General features: G+C 44.1%; 5 protein-coding genes and 1 long non-coding RNA gene across 9 annotated transcripts; 4 read left to right on the forward strand and 2 right to left on the reverse strand.

Annotated features, from left to right (window-relative positions):
- Window positions 1–443: 443 nt before the first annotated feature.
- On the forward strand, window positions 444–1,189 carry LOC135334041 (uncharacterized). Its single transcript, XR_010394181.1, has 2 exons — window positions 444–568; window positions 978–1,189. It is a non-coding gene; the product is annotated as an uncharacterized LOC135334041 (long non-coding RNA).
- Window positions 1,158–10,442, reverse strand: LOC135334031 (nucleolar complex protein 2 homolog). Its single transcript, XM_064529067.1, has 12 exons — window positions 10,321–10,442; window positions 10,125–10,268; window positions 9,362–9,599; window positions 6,895–7,038; window positions 5,801–6,310; window positions 5,365–5,565; window positions 4,767–5,003; window positions 4,309–4,422; window positions 2,010–2,111; window positions 1,741–1,809; window positions 1,612–1,686; window positions 1,158–1,485 (listed from the first exon to the last, which is right to left on the reverse strand). Exons 1-12 carry the CDS (start codon window positions 10,350–10,352, stop codon window positions 1,261–1,263), a joined length of 2,091 nt encoding a protein of 696 aa, XP_064385137.1. The 5' UTR covers window positions 10,353–10,442; the 3' UTR covers window positions 1,158–1,260.
- LOC135334034 (TNF receptor-associated factor 4-like) lies at window positions 2,531–4,185 on the forward strand. Its single transcript, XM_064529069.1, has one exon. The coding sequence runs from the start codon at window positions 2,580–2,582 to the stop codon at window positions 4,065–4,067; it is 1,488 nt and encodes a 495-aa protein (XP_064385139.1). The 5' UTR covers window positions 2,531–2,579; the 3' UTR covers window positions 4,068–4,185.
- LOC135334040 (uncharacterized) lies at window positions 10,405–12,064 on the forward strand. 2 transcript variants are annotated; one of them, XM_064529076.1, is made up of 6 exons: window positions 10,405–10,541; window positions 10,635–10,675; window positions 10,727–10,785; window positions 10,916–11,065; window positions 11,580–11,738; window positions 11,791–12,064. In XM_064529076.1, exons 1-6 carry the CDS (start codon window positions 10,423–10,425, stop codon window positions 11,998–12,000), a joined length of 738 nt encoding a protein of 245 aa, XP_064385146.1. In that variant the 5' UTR covers window positions 10,405–10,422; the 3' UTR covers window positions 12,001–12,064. The 2 variants fall into 2 exon arrangements, with proteins under 2 accessions (XP_064385146.1, XP_064385147.1); XM_064529077.1 differs by having other exon boundaries at window positions 10,417–10,541; window positions 10,667–10,785.
- An 18-nt stretch (window positions 12,065–12,082) lies between these two features.
- Window positions 12,083–14,410, forward strand: LOC135334037 (OTU domain-containing protein 3-like). Of its 3 annotated transcripts, none has more exons than XM_064529072.1 (7): window positions 12,083–12,270; window positions 12,758–12,906; window positions 13,072–13,343; window positions 13,464–13,562; window positions 13,645–13,741; window positions 13,834–14,003; window positions 14,090–14,410. In XM_064529072.1, exons 1-7 carry the CDS (start codon window positions 12,083–12,085, stop codon window positions 14,213–14,215), a joined length of 1,101 nt encoding a protein of 366 aa, XP_064385142.1. In that variant the 3' UTR covers window positions 14,216–14,410. The 3 variants fall into 3 exon arrangements, with proteins under 3 accessions (XP_064385142.1, XP_064385144.1, XP_064385143.1); XM_064529074.1 differs by having other exon boundaries at window positions 13,834–13,937; XM_064529073.1 differs by having other exon boundaries at window positions 13,072–13,337.
- LOC135334038 (forkhead box protein L2-like) lies at window positions 14,383–15,592 on the reverse strand. Its single transcript, XM_064529075.1, has one exon. The coding sequence runs from the start codon at window positions 15,575–15,577 to the stop codon at window positions 14,693–14,695; it is 885 nt and encodes a 294-aa protein (XP_064385145.1). The 5' UTR covers window positions 15,578–15,592; the 3' UTR covers window positions 14,383–14,692.
- Between the last annotated feature and the right edge of the window lie 172 nt (window positions 15,593–15,764).

Below are 15,764 nucleotides of genomic sequence, written 5' to 3' on the forward strand. Positions count from 1 at the left end.
ATGTAAAGTACTTTTTGGAAAGGAACATTAACACAGTATAGGTCCATGCATACCGTATCTAATAGGAAGTGAAGTTTTGTGCACACTTTAAAGGCAAACTCTATTTTGTGACATTCACTTTTATTACTAGTGTTGCAAGCTGCGCTAGCTGTGCTAATGCCTCTCGCCATGTTATGCTTTCGCTCAAAAAGTATTAATTAACACCAGGGATATTAGAGTGTTATAGTAGTTTCTATAATGAATTTTACATTAAACTTACTGAGAAGAAAATGCTTATTTACATGTCTGTTATTGTTGTTATCTATTGTACGCCTCGAGGCATAATAATTTTTTACATGGAAATAGATAGCATGTACATGTACGTATAAATCAATGACTGTTCAGTTCGGCAGAGTACAAGGGGGTGTGGTACAAGGGTGTGTGGTTTGCTCTAACTGACACACCCAGAGCTGGCCGTGTTAGGCGAGGGGTGCGCTGGATAGACGTCAACGTACGGGGTCAATTGTTCAGGTGGGGAAAGTGGGAGTCGCTTGAGAGAGAAGATTGGAAACACAGTGGAGTAAACGAGGTACGACCGCTAGACCATACCTATGTGTGTGTGTGGGTATGTGTATTATGTGTATGCGTGGGTGGGATTGTGTGTGTGTACTCACGATAACTATGAGTGCTCCCTCGGTATAGCCAGGCTTGAAGGACACCGTCAAGGGGACTTCATGCACTCTCTTGACCGCGCATGAACCCACTGCACAGAGGAAGATACTCCACTGTTATATAACGAGTGTTGCACCCTCTCGCCATGTTATGCTTTCGCTCAAAAAGTATTAGTGTTATAGTAGTTTCTATAACAAATTTTACATTAAAGTTAGCTTAGATCTATATCTCACTGAGAAGAAAAGACTTATTTACATGCATCTATTGTTGTGTTATCTATTGGCCTACCAGGACCTCAAGAATTAAAGAGTGATTCTTCCATGCAGGATCTGGAGTTCAGTGGATATAACTGAAACATGATAATATCTATCATAACTTAGAAGAAAAGACTTGTGTACATGCATATGGTTAAGGTTATCTATATTGTTATGGGTGCTTCTTGGTATACCAGGCCCTCATCCACGATTCTGCCAGTATAATTATTATCTGCTGAATAATTGTATGTGCTTGTTAATAAATAATAATAATTGTTTTCTGCTGATATTATAAGTTCAGACATTATTATTGAACCAAGAGTACATAATTGGCATAGCACAAAAATAAACTTAATCAGTCACTATCCGCTGATGAAAGGTCAAAGTCCTCCACTACATCCTCATTAACCACGCCCCCATCACTGGTCTCGTCATCACTGACTGGGTGTCGTTTCTTCTTGGCCACACGCTTTTTACTTGACCCCTTGACCTCTGTAACTGTAGCGTGGGCACTGGTCCATGTCTTCTGAAACTTCCTCACAGCGTTCTCCTTCCCCCTCCTTGAGGCCTCCCACGCACTCTGTGTGTGTGTAGGTGTATGTATGTGTGAAAAGTGTGGGATGTGTGTGTGGGGGAGTGATAGCAAACACTGTACAATGCATGCAAGCTACAGAATGTTTAGACAAAAATAAAATACTAAACTCACAACTTGGTCGATTTGACTAGGAGAGAATTCAACTCTCTCTCGTTCCCTCTCAATTGCCTTGGCAACTTCATCCACCTATACAGGGGGGGTGGTTAGAACGTGCTCAGTCAGCATCTAGGTCTTGCTTACCTTAGCCAATAACTGTTGGAGCTGGAGTCGTAGCCAGGAGTACGGTGTAGTCTTGGCAACACGGCGTACCTGAGTGTGCAATCAGACCAACATTATTATACAATCAGACTCTGCCAAAAAACAATGTACGAGATACTTACAAACAAGATACGGTAATTGTGGAACAATAATTATGATTCATTTATATCAGCTAGTGAGATTTTAATTTAAAATCAAGACAGGTCCATATTTGCCGATGGTATGAATGGATAGTTGGGTTGTCGTCTTACCCGGGTTGCTATGGGAAACATAAGCTCAGGGTAGCCAATCAGATGAGAGTGAGCGGCCGAGAACGAGACCAACTGCTCAAAACAACCGTTCAGCACAGCACTCTGGGAAAGAAACAGTAGATAAGCAATTAATATGCTAATTCTCGTTATCAGGCCAAGTTGTTTCTAAAATAACGAAAAATTGGCCTGTTAACGAGGCTATACGCCAATAATAGAGTGCCTTAAGGTGACATATTTTCACAGGTAAATTTGTTTGCGATTTCACTGTTTAGCTTGTATTAAATTCTGCTAAGTTGTGAAATTAATACTAGCTAATTACTTGCAAGTGGTTTAATGAGATTCATTACATTTACCAATTATCTGCGAATTTTTCATTCGCAGAAATTATAATACACGGGAAAATACGTGACCTTATAAGATATAGCTGTGAAACGAGGGACAAAAAACACACAAGGCAATTGATAGGCAATTATATATGAATACACTTCATTGAAGCTATGTAGGCGTTACAGCCCCTAATAAGGACACCTGCTGCATCACATGATCACCTGGTAAAAACCAGCACAAAAAATGGCTTCTAATTATGAGTCTCAGCAATCAACGGAACCGTACACTCTAAAGAGACGAGGGTTCGAATGTGAGTTCATTACACCACCACCCAAAGAAATACAGACAGAGTGTCCAATTTGCCTCCATATCATTCGTGATCCACACACGGTTATATGCTGTTGTAACAGTTTCTGTCGCGTGTGTATCCTTGCCATTAAAGCTGAGAACAAGCCTTGTCCGATTTGTAAGAAAGAGAATTTCGTAGATTTCCAAGATAAGAGATTAAAACCTTCCCTCTATGAGTTGAAAGTTCAATGTAGTCACCAGAAAGACGGGTGTGAGTGGACGGGGGAACTGAGACAGCTTGATGAGCACCTCAACACAGATCCATTGCCAGAGAAACAACTCGATGGATGTCAGTTAGCTAGCCTAAATTGCACGTTCTGCTCCCACAAAGTACCTCGTAGACAGATCGAAGCACATCAAACAAAGTGTACAAATCGTCCCTTCAACTGCCGTTACTGCAACGAATGCAAGTCTAGTTTCAGTGACGTAATGAACAACCACTGGCCTGTGTGTGGGTCCTTCCCTGTCCCCTGCCCTAACCAATGTGGTTCAACTATCCTACGTCAGGATATAGACAGCCATGTTGCTGATGTGTGCCCCCTGACCACCATCAACTGTGACTTCCACCACGTAGGCTGTGCTGTGAAACTCCCTCGACAAGACATGCCAGAACACCTGAGAGAGAACCTACTCACACACATCTCTCTATTAGCCACCAGCCATGCCAAGCAACAAGCTGAGACTACACAACAAAGAAAAGAAATCACTAAGCAACAAGATAAAATCAACAGAATAGAAGATGAAAACGATACTTTAAAGAGCAAACACAAAAACTTGCAACACAATTATCAAGCTCTGGAAACCAACCATCAGGAACTAAAAATTGAAGTGAACGCTTTAAAACACAAACTACACCACCTACAAAATGGAGGGGCTGCTGAATTAGCACAACCGATACAAGAAGCTGCTCAACAAATCAATTCCAAGATATCCATACCGCTAGGTCCTCCGGTAATGAGCATGACAAACGTGGAACAGCACAAAAACGGCGATCTTTGGTACTCTCCTCCGGTCTACACACACCATCAGGGCTACAAGATCTGCCTCAAGGTTGAAATACAACCGTGGGGGTCACAGTCACATAACGCAATCGTGTACATACACTTCATGAAAGGCGCTTTCGATGATTTTTTGACATGGCCGTTTCGAGGGAGTGTATCTATACGCATGGTCGATCAGGTCAAAGATCAAGTCCATAAATATTATAAACCTGAGTACACAAACGAAGAGGACAACGACTACAGCAGCAAAGTGGTGAGTGGAGACGTGGCAAGGTACGGCAAGGAAGTAATCAAGATTATGATTTATGACAAAGTAGAAACAAAATACCTCAGAAACAACACGCTAGTTTTTCAGATTTATGAGGTTGAGTTGTATCATTAGGCACAATCATGTATATTTATACCCCACATGCATGCATGTACACCGCACGTAGTTCTTGAGATGTGTGCGTGATACTAACTTATGCGATATTGTATCGGACAATTAATTCGAGGCCTGTACAATCCACATTGAAATCGCGGTGTTTAATCATATAAATCGCACAACGTTTTTTTGCAGCCTTAAAATTGGTCAAAACGCATAATTTATAATATGCTCGTATATACATGTACAGTAGTTATACCTGGTATGCTCTTGATTGCAGTTGTGTCTTAGTTGCCCGTAGCAACAGCGAGAGATCGGGAGGTTTGCCGGTCTGCAGTTTTGAGGACACATTTGCACCGCAGTTCTCTAGTACCTGTCCAGTGTGTGTGTGTGGGCGTGGGTGTGTGAGTGAGGTGTGTGTGAGAGGTAGCGCTTAATTAGATAACTTATTGTATTGGTACATAAATGCACGAGGAATGACATTAGAGCAAATCTACATAATTACTATTTATAACAACAACTGGGCGTTACATATATATAATTATATTGGACAATGTACCGTACTTATATACTGACATAATTATACGTTTGCTTCAGTTGGCACTCTACATGCAAGCAGTAGACGATCTTCCCATAAACCAATAGAGCGACACAATACACATATGCTAACTGGTACTACAGCTATTTTCATTCTATAATAGAGTGCTTGCTACTCACCTCTAGTAGGAACGGTGCAGATGGTATAAAAGTGTCAGTGCTCTGACCCAGCTCTATGAGAGTCTTGGTGAGGTGTAGTCTGAGAGGGTAGTAGCGAGGAGATGGCTGGAGGGACACTGTGCCGAGAACCACCTGTACTAGCGGGTACACAAGTGGGCGGAGCTTAGTATCAGTCAGGTGACCTAGAACACGCCCCCACAGGTCCAGACAGTGCACAAACTGCCAGTTGTACACAGCCTGCAAGCATGGAGATATATTGCATCAATGATCATTACCAAACACTACATGTAAAACAAATTAAGCTACTAATTTTATAGACATAATAAAGAAAACTTTACTGTTCAAAGAAGAGTAAATACAATTAAATTTAAACAACAAACAAGGAGTGGGAAGAAAGGGACACATACAGTAACACTAACTATCGTATAGCGGGTAATTTTCGTTCGTGCACATTTTCGTATGAACTACCATCATTTTAATATTTCGTATTTTGATAGTGACGTTGAATCTATTGCAGTAGAATAATTTCGTACTTTTATCTGAAATATACGAACAATTCCACCACACGAAAATAATATACTATACGATATTCATTCACCTGTTGAGCGTCCTTCTTGCCCGAGGTGATGGCTGCCCTCAAGTGGATGGCCAGCTGTCGTATGTACACGAAGCCTAGCTGGTAGGTGGTGGGTGTGTCCAGAGAGAGTAGCTCCACTAGACAGTTCTCCATGAACCTCACCCGGGGGAGAGTCTCTGCACTCGTGAACTTGCAGTTACGCACAAACGCAAGATACAGTTTCTGCAGTGTGTGTGTGGGCGTGTGTGGGAGTGTGTGGGTGAGTGGAGTAAGTGTGAGTGTGTGCGGGCGTGGGTATGCACGTGGGGGAGTGTGGGTGGATGTGTGTGCACGTGGGGAAGTGTGTGTGTGTGTGTGTGTGTGTGTGTGTGTGAATATCGGAAATGGTAAAATTATGGAAGTATATATTTGGTGACCAAAAATACGACACTATACATATTCCCTCCCTCCCACCCACCTTGAGAGTTTCCCCGAGAGATGGGTGTGGCTTGATGAGGGTGATGTCACGCAGAGCCAGGAAGGCCATAACTTGAACGTGATGATCACCACAAGCCCAACACTCAATCAGCTGTTTCTCTAGTCCTTTACACACACGTGGCAGACACACAACACAGCGGGTCAGAGTGCGAATATTTCTAATCACAGCACACTGCATCGCCGGGTCACGCAGGTTGGCTATGAGCGAGTGGAGGTCGGAAAGATAAGGTTTGATGATTCTCTTGACCCGAGGCCAAGCCTTGTGACTAGAGGACAGTGTCGACTTCCCCTGAGAGGGTGGGAGATGGATGGATAGGCAAGGTTCAACATGTTTCAGACAGGAGAGGACTAAGAGATTGAAGACACTGGCGCTCTCTATGTGGTACATCGGTGTGGAAACGGTGTCCTCTGAGTCGTCTTTATGTAGCATCTGTGCTATGGCCGAGTGTAGAGCGTTGGTGAGTTGCTTGACTGAGCGCAGGGACTGTGACTGTGTGTGTGGAGTGGGTGTGTGTGGTGTGTGTGTGTGTGCGTGTGCGTGGGGGAGCATAAACACAGGTTATCTACTATAGCGTTATTATTACACAAATATTAGGAGCTACAGACATGCAGAGTCATATAAAGTCATAACTCGACCACCCACACAGGTACACCACCCACACAGGTCTACCACCCACACAGGTCCACCACCCACACAGGTCCACCACAGTGACAAACACGCACAACACACGTATACATATAGTATACATGTATGTATTCCATCTACTCTGACCTACAGTAGGAAGTGACCCTAGCTCATGCATGGCTATAGGCTGCTCCAAACAAGGAGGTGTTGTACCTGTTGTCTCAACCACAGCACATACACACACACACACACAGACACGCAGTACGTGTACATCCACTTTGACCTTAGGAAGTGACCCTGACATGCATGGCTGCTCCAAACAAGGAGGTATTGTACTCTACATACACAATGAGCTGTCGGGAGCACACAATAGTTCCCATGGTGACTAACATGTCAACAAGTTGTGTCTGAGCTAGTACACAAAAGACACGAGTACAAGTATGTCTCACCGTCTGCACTGACTCCACCCACTCCACAACCATCTCCCGTGTGAGCCTCCGCCCACCTACACTCTCCACACACTCGTCACTAGACTCACCACCCTCACACTTGTCACCAGAGTCACTGCTCTCTTCGTCCGACTCCATTATAACCTGCATAGCGTGTATGTTGATATTGATATTGATATTGATATTGTATTAATTGGCACACATACATGTACATCAACACACACACTAGTAGCCTTGCACAAGATGACATAACAGACTCCATACAAAGCCAAATATGCCCCTGCTGTAGCGGACTGGGTTGGGCACATGTTTACTACGAGCACTTACATCAGCTGGTTGTGGCCGGTGTTGTACGGGCTCTGTTGCCCAGGGGGACTAATCGATAATTCTATTAGCCAACGACAACATCAACATGCCACTTCCTTGGCTCAGGTCAGTTCCAAATTATAACAATAAGAATTATATTTTATTATTGTTATTATTATCATTATACGCTAATTACTTACAATAGAATAAATTAATAGATTAACACTGATTAAAAACATAAATGCGCGCAAGTAGGATAGTTACATCTCATGATTATACTAGTTACTAGAGGCACGGTTACAAGTTGAATTGTATAGTGTCGAACAAGAAATAAAAAATTTGAAAGAGACAATTTAAGATTCTCCTAGGCCCCCCCCCCCCGAGTGTGAGTGTGTGTGTGTGTGTACTGTGTGAGGGCGGGAGATTGCACTATAGGCCTAAGTCCTCCTTTAAAACCAGCGAGACAAGTTTCTCCGATACTCGTGTGTGTGTGTGTGTATTGTGTGTATTGTGTGTGCATAGTGAAGGAAGGCGTGAGAGTGTAAGGATGACAGTGGCGCCACAGCCACAACACAGAGGCAAGGTGGGAACGAGCCACTAGACACATCACAGGGCTAATAGCATTCCACCTTCATGCGCATAATGATGTCAACACATTCTAGCAAAGTTGAAATACGTGCTCAACTGAGCTCATTCAATGGCTCCCAAGGGATGCTAACGGATAACACGGAAAACATATTCATTTGAGAGACTACAATAGAACACAAGTGAACTATTATATAATAATTATTAAGCGTCGGATATTGTCCTCAAACAGATTCTATTTATTTACACACACTACACACTAATGGTTTTATTGATAAACAAAGCCTAAATTCTCCATTGTACGCTACCACAATTGTCAGTCTGGCAACGGGTACCGCCATCCCAGCACTTCCTGGGTAGAGCTAGCTAGTCGGTGGATTTTGGCAGAGAGGCCTTGTTCAAATATGGCTCTAGTGATATTGGACAGATTGCTCTTGAAATGAGACAAAACAGGGCGCAAATTAAACATGCTTAATAAACCACAACTACATTTTTGTGTTTGTTCAAAAATTGAAATAATAGTGTTTGTTGTGAGCGTGCTTCTGCTGGTGAACACACCTATGTACACACAGCAACCACAGGGCACACTTCTAGAGCCCCTCAGGCTAAAAGCCGTGATCATAAATAATTGTGGGCAACTGCTGGGGAATACAGCCTGATACTCTTGACACGAAGGGCACACTTCTAGAGCCCCTCAGGCTAAGAGCCGTGGTCTTGTGGGCAACTGGGGAATACAAACTGATACCCTTTGACACAAAGGGCACACTTCTAGAGCCCTCAGGCTAAGTAAGAGCTGCCATCCTGTGGGCAGGCAAGAGCACACTTCTATAGAGCACCCCAGGCTAGGAGCGGTAGTCTTGTGGGAGCGGTAGTCTTGTGGGCAGCTGGGGAATACAGCCTGACACAGAGGGCACTTCTATAGCGCCCCTGAGGCTACGAGCCGTGGTCTTGTGGGCAGCAGGGGGCCACCACAAATTCCCATCTTGCTAGACAATAACAGACAAACAGATTGGAATTCAATTCCTCAAATGCCATTAGGACAACAGGGAATAGGTAAACCTATGCAGGAGATGTTGTGAGCTACAGTTACAATTTACATGAACTGGAATTCATGGTCAGGTTCATCAAAGGTCCTTCAGGGCACCGTATTCACGGCTCAATATAATTACATTCACAGCCAATAGGTTAATACTATCCATAGTTTTCTATGCAGAGGGTTGTTTACACGCATGCGCTGTTTGCATATGTTAGCTATGGCAACGTTACACAGCATCTTCAGTTCTCAAGAGGGCGCTAACCGAGTTAGAGACTTATTTGAGGATAATAGCTTGCTTGAAACGCTCAACTGCCCACTCAACTAGACAAGTCGCCATGGCTTCGGTACACGCCTAAATATAGCTGTGTCTAGGGCCCACTCAGGCTTGTATTTGAGAGGCCTCAACTGTCAATGTGGTGGGCGTGTGTTAGTTGCTTGTGGCACATTGAGGATTGTTTGGGAACACCCAACCATACAAGGCTTCATTGTGTACATAGCTAATGTGATAAGCACTGGTCTTGAGGGCAAATAATCCCGTACCTCCTTATGACTTGTGACGTGCATAGGTCGCAGCTCAGGAACGCCCACACTGTCCTCACTGTCACTGTCCGCCCCCTCCTCCACAGCATCACTAACATCACTCTCCAGACGCTCATCACTCTTATCGTTGTCGTTGGTGAACTGGAGCAACTCTTGGTCGTTGTCCTTGAGGAACTGGAAGAAGTCCGGGTCAGTGGCAGCCAGCTGTGACAGAGCGTCACCATGTGAGTCTACTTCACTGCAATGGTAGAGAGATTGGAATCTTCAAGAGCTAAAAAAAATGTAAGATTTGGGCCCAAATGCGATCGCTGGTTTAAGCACACCATATTGTAGCACTACCAAACAGCTACTAAATGCATGTTTTAGTTTTGAAATTGGTCGTTCCTAACTCAAGTTATAGCCTGTCAAAGTTTCGAGAATCAGGCACCTGATTTTGAAAAAAACACCCACTTATAGCCCATGCTTTTTTTCAGAAAATGGTAAATTTGGGTCCGAAAGCAATCGCTCATTTAAACACACCATGTTGTAGCACTATCAAACAGCTACTAAATGCATCATTTTTGGGGGAAATTGGATATTCCTTACTCAGGTTACGGACCCTCAAAGTCTGTAGCATTCATTTATCTGATAGGTGATAAGTATGAGACTGTACTATGAATTACATAAAGGTACAAACAATTAAATTATGAATATGGCAATACATACAAGCAACAACAATCATTGACATGACCCAGCAATGGACGCCATCACACACCACCCTCACCTCCGCTGTCTCTTTCTCTTAGTTACACTACTGCGGAGTTTCTTCACCGGCTTGACTGGCAGACTCTCGTCATCGCTGCCCTCCACATCAGCCATGAACTGATCCACTGACATCTCAGCTAGGCCAGACCCGACCTCCCTGGTCCTATAGCGGGTATTAGGTATCTCAACCACTCATACACGGCCTGTAAACTCACCTTCTTCTCTTTGTAAGCTTTCTTGCAGCCATTTTTCTCAACCACGTGGGCGGGGCACTAAATAGAATAATTGTAGACGTTTGTTATTGTTTTTTATTTATCATGAAGTTGTTGATCCTACGATCTTCTTCTTGCGTGAGTGTGTGGAGGTGTGAAGGTGTGTGGAGGAGGGGGCTCTTCAGTGGAGGGAAGGAAGAAAAGAGTGAGAAGAAGAAGCAAATGTGAGGGAAGCCCAAAGAGACGTATATAAAGTCAATTTTATTGACTTGGGGGTCCCGACATTTGTTGTGACTGTACATGCACACACTGTATAGATGGGCTGAGATTGACAAAGGCTATTTTGCAGATCTCCATGGTAACCACGTACGGTAAACGCACATGTATCGACTGATATTTCTGTCTGTAGAGTTTCGCCGTAATCGTGGGAAACGAACTGAAGCTCCAGACCACCTCTGCTCTATTGGAGTAAGTGTGGAGTAAGTGTGTAATGTTGATCCAAAATAACAAGCGTATAATAATTATAGCTGAGCCTGATTAATTGATTTGCACAGTATCGTTTTATATAACTGTCTGTAATTGTCCTCCCTCCCAAGAGGAGTCTGTGATGTTCCCTGCTGTGAGTGGTTCTAGTCTGTCAGGCCAGTCCCTCTCCCTCCCACCACGTGGCTCTAGTCCGTCAGGCCAATCTCTCCCACCATACAGCCTAGTGTCACTCATACTCGTCTCGATGAGGGGTCTAGGAATGGTGAGTGTGTGTGTGTGCCTAGTCTCGCAGGCCACACTTTGAAAATTGATGCTAGTATCAAAATCAGTTCAAAGTATGGCCCGCAAGACTAGTGTGTGCCTGCATTTCCTGAGCTGTGCCCACGACAGGACAATTAGCTCAGGGAAATTTGCACACTGGTTAATTAGTCCTGCACAGTTAGGGGATTGGTAGATTATGCTCAAAACATTGGCCTAATATTCTATTCTTTTATTCCCCGAATATCAGCGCACAAAGTGCCTATTGTTACACATTATCCCTCCAAGCAAAACATACATCGCACAAACTTTAAATAATCGACCACATGACTCTATCTATTATTTTATAGCCTATAATGATGCCAAAGGAGATAATTATCCTTTGTATGATAACTACCCAGTACTCCCATCAGGCCTACAGCTGCTTATACTACTGACTCGACTGACCTGTATTTCTAAAACAACCTGCCTATAATAATTGCTAAAATTATACAATATCTACCAACCTCTACCCACAGGCGATGTGTGAAAAGTACAGAGCTCCCTTTGAACGGGAATTTGCTCGGAAACAGTCTGTTGGTGTGTATGAGATGTCACTCCTCGACAAGGGTGTATTCAGACTCATACAAGGATGGGTGGAGCGAAACCTACGAAAGAAAATAGACCCTCAGAGACAAGTGAGTGGTGTCGTATATGTCATGTGACTGACCTCACACACACCACACACAGAGCTCGTTCCTAGTGTGCAGTGAGGGTGTGGAGAGTGTGAAGAGTGGGCTGGCTATTGGGAACAGTATTGTCGGCTATGCCTACCTCGTGGATAAAGAGGGGCGTGTCCGGTGGAAAGCTCACGCTACTCCAAATGAGAGGGAGATTAAAGCCTTGATAAAGTGTACCAAGACTCTTATGAATGACTCAAAAAACTCAAACAACAGATAGTATTATTTTTGTAACAAGTCATTGTTGCTCTAATTGTGAGTAAAAATTGTAATGTAAAGAAAAATTGTCATAATAATAAATAATGCCCAAAGGCAAGCATCATCATGGTGGTGGAGGTGGTTCTAAGAGAAAGGAAAGAGCTGTAAGGGCAGCATACAGACAAGAAAGGAAGGCTGGAGCTTACCTGTGTCCTGGTGACCCTGACTTTAAGAGCTTCTCCAACCAGCTAGCAGTGCAGGGACTAACTCTGAGGGACGTACCTGGAGATGGGTGTGTGTGTGTGTGTGTATAAAAACATAATATCAGTGGCGTCAAATAATGTGTCTGTGAAAGATAGGCTTGGCTTTCAATGAGTTAGACCCTGTTCATTTTTAGGGGGGACATGTTCTGTGACATCACGAATGTCATTATCCTAGTCACAATCTTGACGCTAATTGAATTAATTCAAGGTGTGGTAGCATTTCCTGAGGGCCACTTCCCCTTGCCGGGTGGGGTCCTCTATTGTACCCACCGAATCACCATGGTGATACCCTATGGAATGTAAGGTGGTGTGTTAAAGTGTGCCCTCAGAGAAACTGATAATCCAATTAATTGTAGATTAATTAACCACTGTAGTGTCTCGCATATGAAAGCCAATTGCTCTCGAAATATTCCGTGGCTGTTTTTTTGTCACAGTGTGTGTGTCTGGCGCGGTGTTTATGTCTGATCATGTGGTGCAGTGTGCTTTGTTTGTCCATTGATCTCTTTTGTGCTGCAGCAACTGCCTATTCAGAGCTCTGGCCTTGCAACTGGGGGACAGACTGCTTAGTCACACACAGCTACGCAGAGACGTGGTACAATACATGAGAGAACATAGAGACGATTTTGAACCCTTTATTGAAGACCAGACTCCTTTTGAACAGTACGGTGTGTCCTCTTAATTTTCTTAAAAACTAAATTACTGCTTCTCTGAGGCCTCTAGGGTGCAGACTAGTGAACATGTGTATATATAAGTACCCTTGTTTTTACCTGGCAGTGCAGTAATGTCGTTAATGTGCTCCAGTATTAAGTTGATTAATAACCGCCCACCAGTAACTGAGTTGGCTCGGGACTGCGAGTTTGCTGGCAACGATGCTATAGTGGCGTTTGCAAGGGCTTACTCCACCAATGTGGTCATACATCAACACAATGCCCCTCGATTGGAGGTGTTATCGCAGCAACACGGGGGGTCTCTATCGCAGCAATGCAGGGGGTCTCCTCATACACTGCACATAGCCTATCTCAATGGGGAGCATTACTGCTCGGTGGAGACCATGCTACCCTCAGAGGACCTCCCAGCAGCCACACAGATACCCCCTGTGAGGGTGAGTTATCAGTATAACTATATTCACACTAGGGCCCATATGCAGCGTATTATTCATGTCCCATGTCGTGTGCTGTGGTTGTTTTGAAGCGTGCATGAATGTATTCTTGTGGGACTGCAGGTTGGGGGAGGGCCACGAACCATGCCCTCCTCTCCCATCAGGTCTAGGGGTGGACCCAGCTTGGAGGCGAAAACAGTGCTGGAGGCAACAGGTTGTCTGGTGGGTGTATTCAATGTTTACCTAGTTTCCATAGAAAAAACTGGTGACAATAATTAATATGTGTTTTTGTATTTTTTTGCAGGATTTGGAGCTTGTGGAGCAGAGCCTTTGTGAGAACAGTTACGACCCTGAGCTAGCTATAGTGGAAGTTTTGCAGCTGATGAGCTTCAAGGAATCAGGTTATTCCACCACACCACACCACATGCAATGCATTCACTGCATGCTTCTATGATAACGGTGTATGACTTCAACAACCTATTCCCACGTACAGGTGCTGCTGCTAGCTTTAATGAGACCCACAATTCAATACCACAAAGCCTTGGTGGTGAGAGCATAAAGAAACAGGTGCAAGCTAAAAAGAAGTCAGAGCCACAGGTACCATTGTCAGCTGGTCCTAATGAAATAACTTGTAACTCAATTAACGAAAAGTGTGTTGTCAAGGTACATGGGTTGCAGTGTCAACAAAAACCACTTGACTAGACCACTAACTCGTTTCACACACCACGTACACACACACACACACACAGAGTGGTCGACGTCTGTCCAACAAAGATAGGAGAGCTGCGGCCAAAGCTGCTCGTAAACAGACCAAGAGAGAGACTGTCAAGACAGTGGTATTACAATCGGACCCAGTTGGCTCTACCGCTATCTAACCCAGGGAAGGCCCTTGTGAACTAATAAGCACATCCGGTGGCCTTGTGACCAGCCCTGGCTGCTCTAAATGGCTAAGAACTGAACTGTACAGTACCAATCTTAATTCCTTTTGCTATCTGCTATATACATGTGTAACTATTGTATGTACAGTATAATCATTTGAGCGTTTCAATTGTTGAATTTTTTTGTGAAAATCGATGTTAAAAAATACACCAGCAAAATGATTTGTTGGTGAATGTTGTTCTCATAAAACAGTGGGTAGTTATGAAAGTTGAAATATGAGCGGGTGATGTATACACATAGATATGAGGTGACTGTTAAGTTGCCATGGTGAATGAGTGAGTGGGTTACAAAATCCTTGACTAGCAAAAAAAGCACTGGATAAGTGACACTGTTTGCAACAGTATACATGAGAGGAATGATTTACAATGCACCAACCTGTATTGAAAATTAAAAAATTGAGTGATAGGAGTTCTTTACATTGCCTTTGCATCCATCATACCACCATAGTTGTAAGCGGGGTAGCCACCTGGAGATGAGCCTAATCCCAGTCCAGGACTGGACAGATAAGTAGCACTCCCGTACATTCCAAAACTTTGACCAGGGAAAGAGCATTGCGAGGTCTGTGTCGACCCTCCAAAGTTGTAACTCTGCAGTGAGCCGGAGTAAGGTCTGCTGTACGGTATAGTGTCCATGCACATATTGCTGAGGGGTGTGGATGGTGGACTGTTCTTCATTGTGCTTGCAGAGGACCAACTGAACGGTGTCACTGCAGGGCTATAGTGAGCAGGTGGGTAGGCTGGTGCAGCGTACGGATGATAGCCAACTTGATCCTCGTAGAAACCTGCACTTGGATTGCCAGTGGTGAAATAGATTGCTTTCTTTGGTTCGTTTAGAGGCTTTGTAGGTCTCTTCATTCTCTTGCGACGCTTGAAATTTCCCTTCTCAAACATTTCCTCGCAGCTTTCGTCGAGGGTCCAGTAGTTTCCCTTGCGATCGCCTCCCTCCTTTGGCACTTTCACAAAGCACTCGTTGAGCGAGAGATTGTGACGAATGGAGTTCTGCCATCCTTTCTTGTTCTTGGCATAGTAGGGGAAGTTGTCCATGATGTACTGGTAGATGCCACTCAGTGTGAGCCTTTTGTCTGGTGACTTTGCTATGGACATGGCTATGAGAGCAACATAAGAGTAGGGAGGTTTCACATCTTCATTGTGATCTGACTCCGTATTAACGGCTGCAAATAGCGACTTTGTGAGCCTCTCTAGGCTAGCACTGGATGCTGGTTTCGGATAGCCTTCCATTCCCATTGCACAGTGAAAAGTGTTAAAGCGATCAGTTGAGTCTTGTAGCTCTACAAACATGTTTATATAGCCTAGAGCTTACCGCAACGCCCACTCATCCGACCTCATTTCATTTCCACATTTCAGCCCCACCCACAACCAGCTAAGCTTGCACCAGCCTCGATCCCAGGCGCCTTTCTCGTCGAGGCTATGTTTGCACATGCGTATCAACATGACACGGTTAGCGTAATGTGGTATTAATCGTTAC

This window comes from Halichondria panicea, chromosome 3 (assembly GCF_963675165.1).
Source record: "Halichondria panicea chromosome 3, odHalPani1.1, whole genome shotgun sequence".
NCBI classification, from domain to species: Eukaryota; Metazoa; Porifera; class Demospongiae; order Suberitida; family Halichondriidae; genus Halichondria; species Halichondria panicea.

What these genes read in the sequence shown, in the direction of transcription:
- LOC135334040 (XM_064529076.1), top strand. Translation starts at nt 10,423, where the DNA reads ATGAAGTTGTTGATCCTACGATCTTCTTCTTGCGTGAGTGTGTGGAGG. An exon ending in ACCACCTCTGCTCTATTGGA is followed by an intron (nt 10,786 to 10,915) that starts GTAAGTGTGGAG and finishes CCCTCCCAAGAG; the next exon opens with GAGTCTGTGATGTTCCCTGC. An exon ending in AAATAGACCCTCAGAGACAA is followed by an intron (nt 11,739 to 11,790) that starts GTGAGTGGTGTC and finishes CACCACACACAG; the next exon opens with AGCTCGTTCCTAGTGTGCAG.
- LOC135334034 (XM_064529069.1), top strand. Translation starts at nt 2,580, where the DNA reads ATGGCTTCTAATTATGAGTCTCAGCAATCAACGGAACCGTACACTCTA.
- LOC135334031 (XM_064529067.1), bottom strand. Translation starts at nt 10,352, where the DNA reads ATGGCTGCAAGAAAGCTTACAAAGAGAAGAAG. An exon ending in AAGAGAAAGAGACAGCGGAG is followed by an intron (nt 9,600 to 10,124) that starts GTGAGGGTGGTG and finishes CTACCATTGCAG; the next exon opens with TGAAGTAGACTCACATGGTG. An exon ending in TGCAATCAAGAGCATACCAG is followed by an intron (nt 2,112 to 4,308) that starts GTATAACTACTG and finishes TTTCTTTCCCAG; the next exon opens with AGTGCTGTGCTGAACGGTTG.
- LOC135334038 (XM_064529075.1), bottom strand. Translation starts at nt 15,577, where the DNA reads ATGTTTGTAGAGCTACAAGACTCAACTGATCGCTTTAACACTTTTCAC.
- LOC135334037 (XM_064529072.1), top strand. Translation starts at nt 12,083, where the DNA reads ATGCCCAAAGGCAAGCATCATCATGGTGGTGGAGGTGGTTCTAAGAGA. An exon ending in AGGGACGTACCTGGAGATGG is followed by an intron (nt 12,271 to 12,757) that starts GTGTGTGTGTGT and finishes TTTGTGCTGCAG; the next exon opens with CAACTGCCTATTCAGAGCTC. An exon ending in GATGAGCTTCAAGGAATCAG is followed by an intron (nt 13,742 to 13,833) that starts GTTATTCCACCA and finishes TCCCACGTACAG; the next exon opens with GTGCTGCTGCTAGCTTTAAT.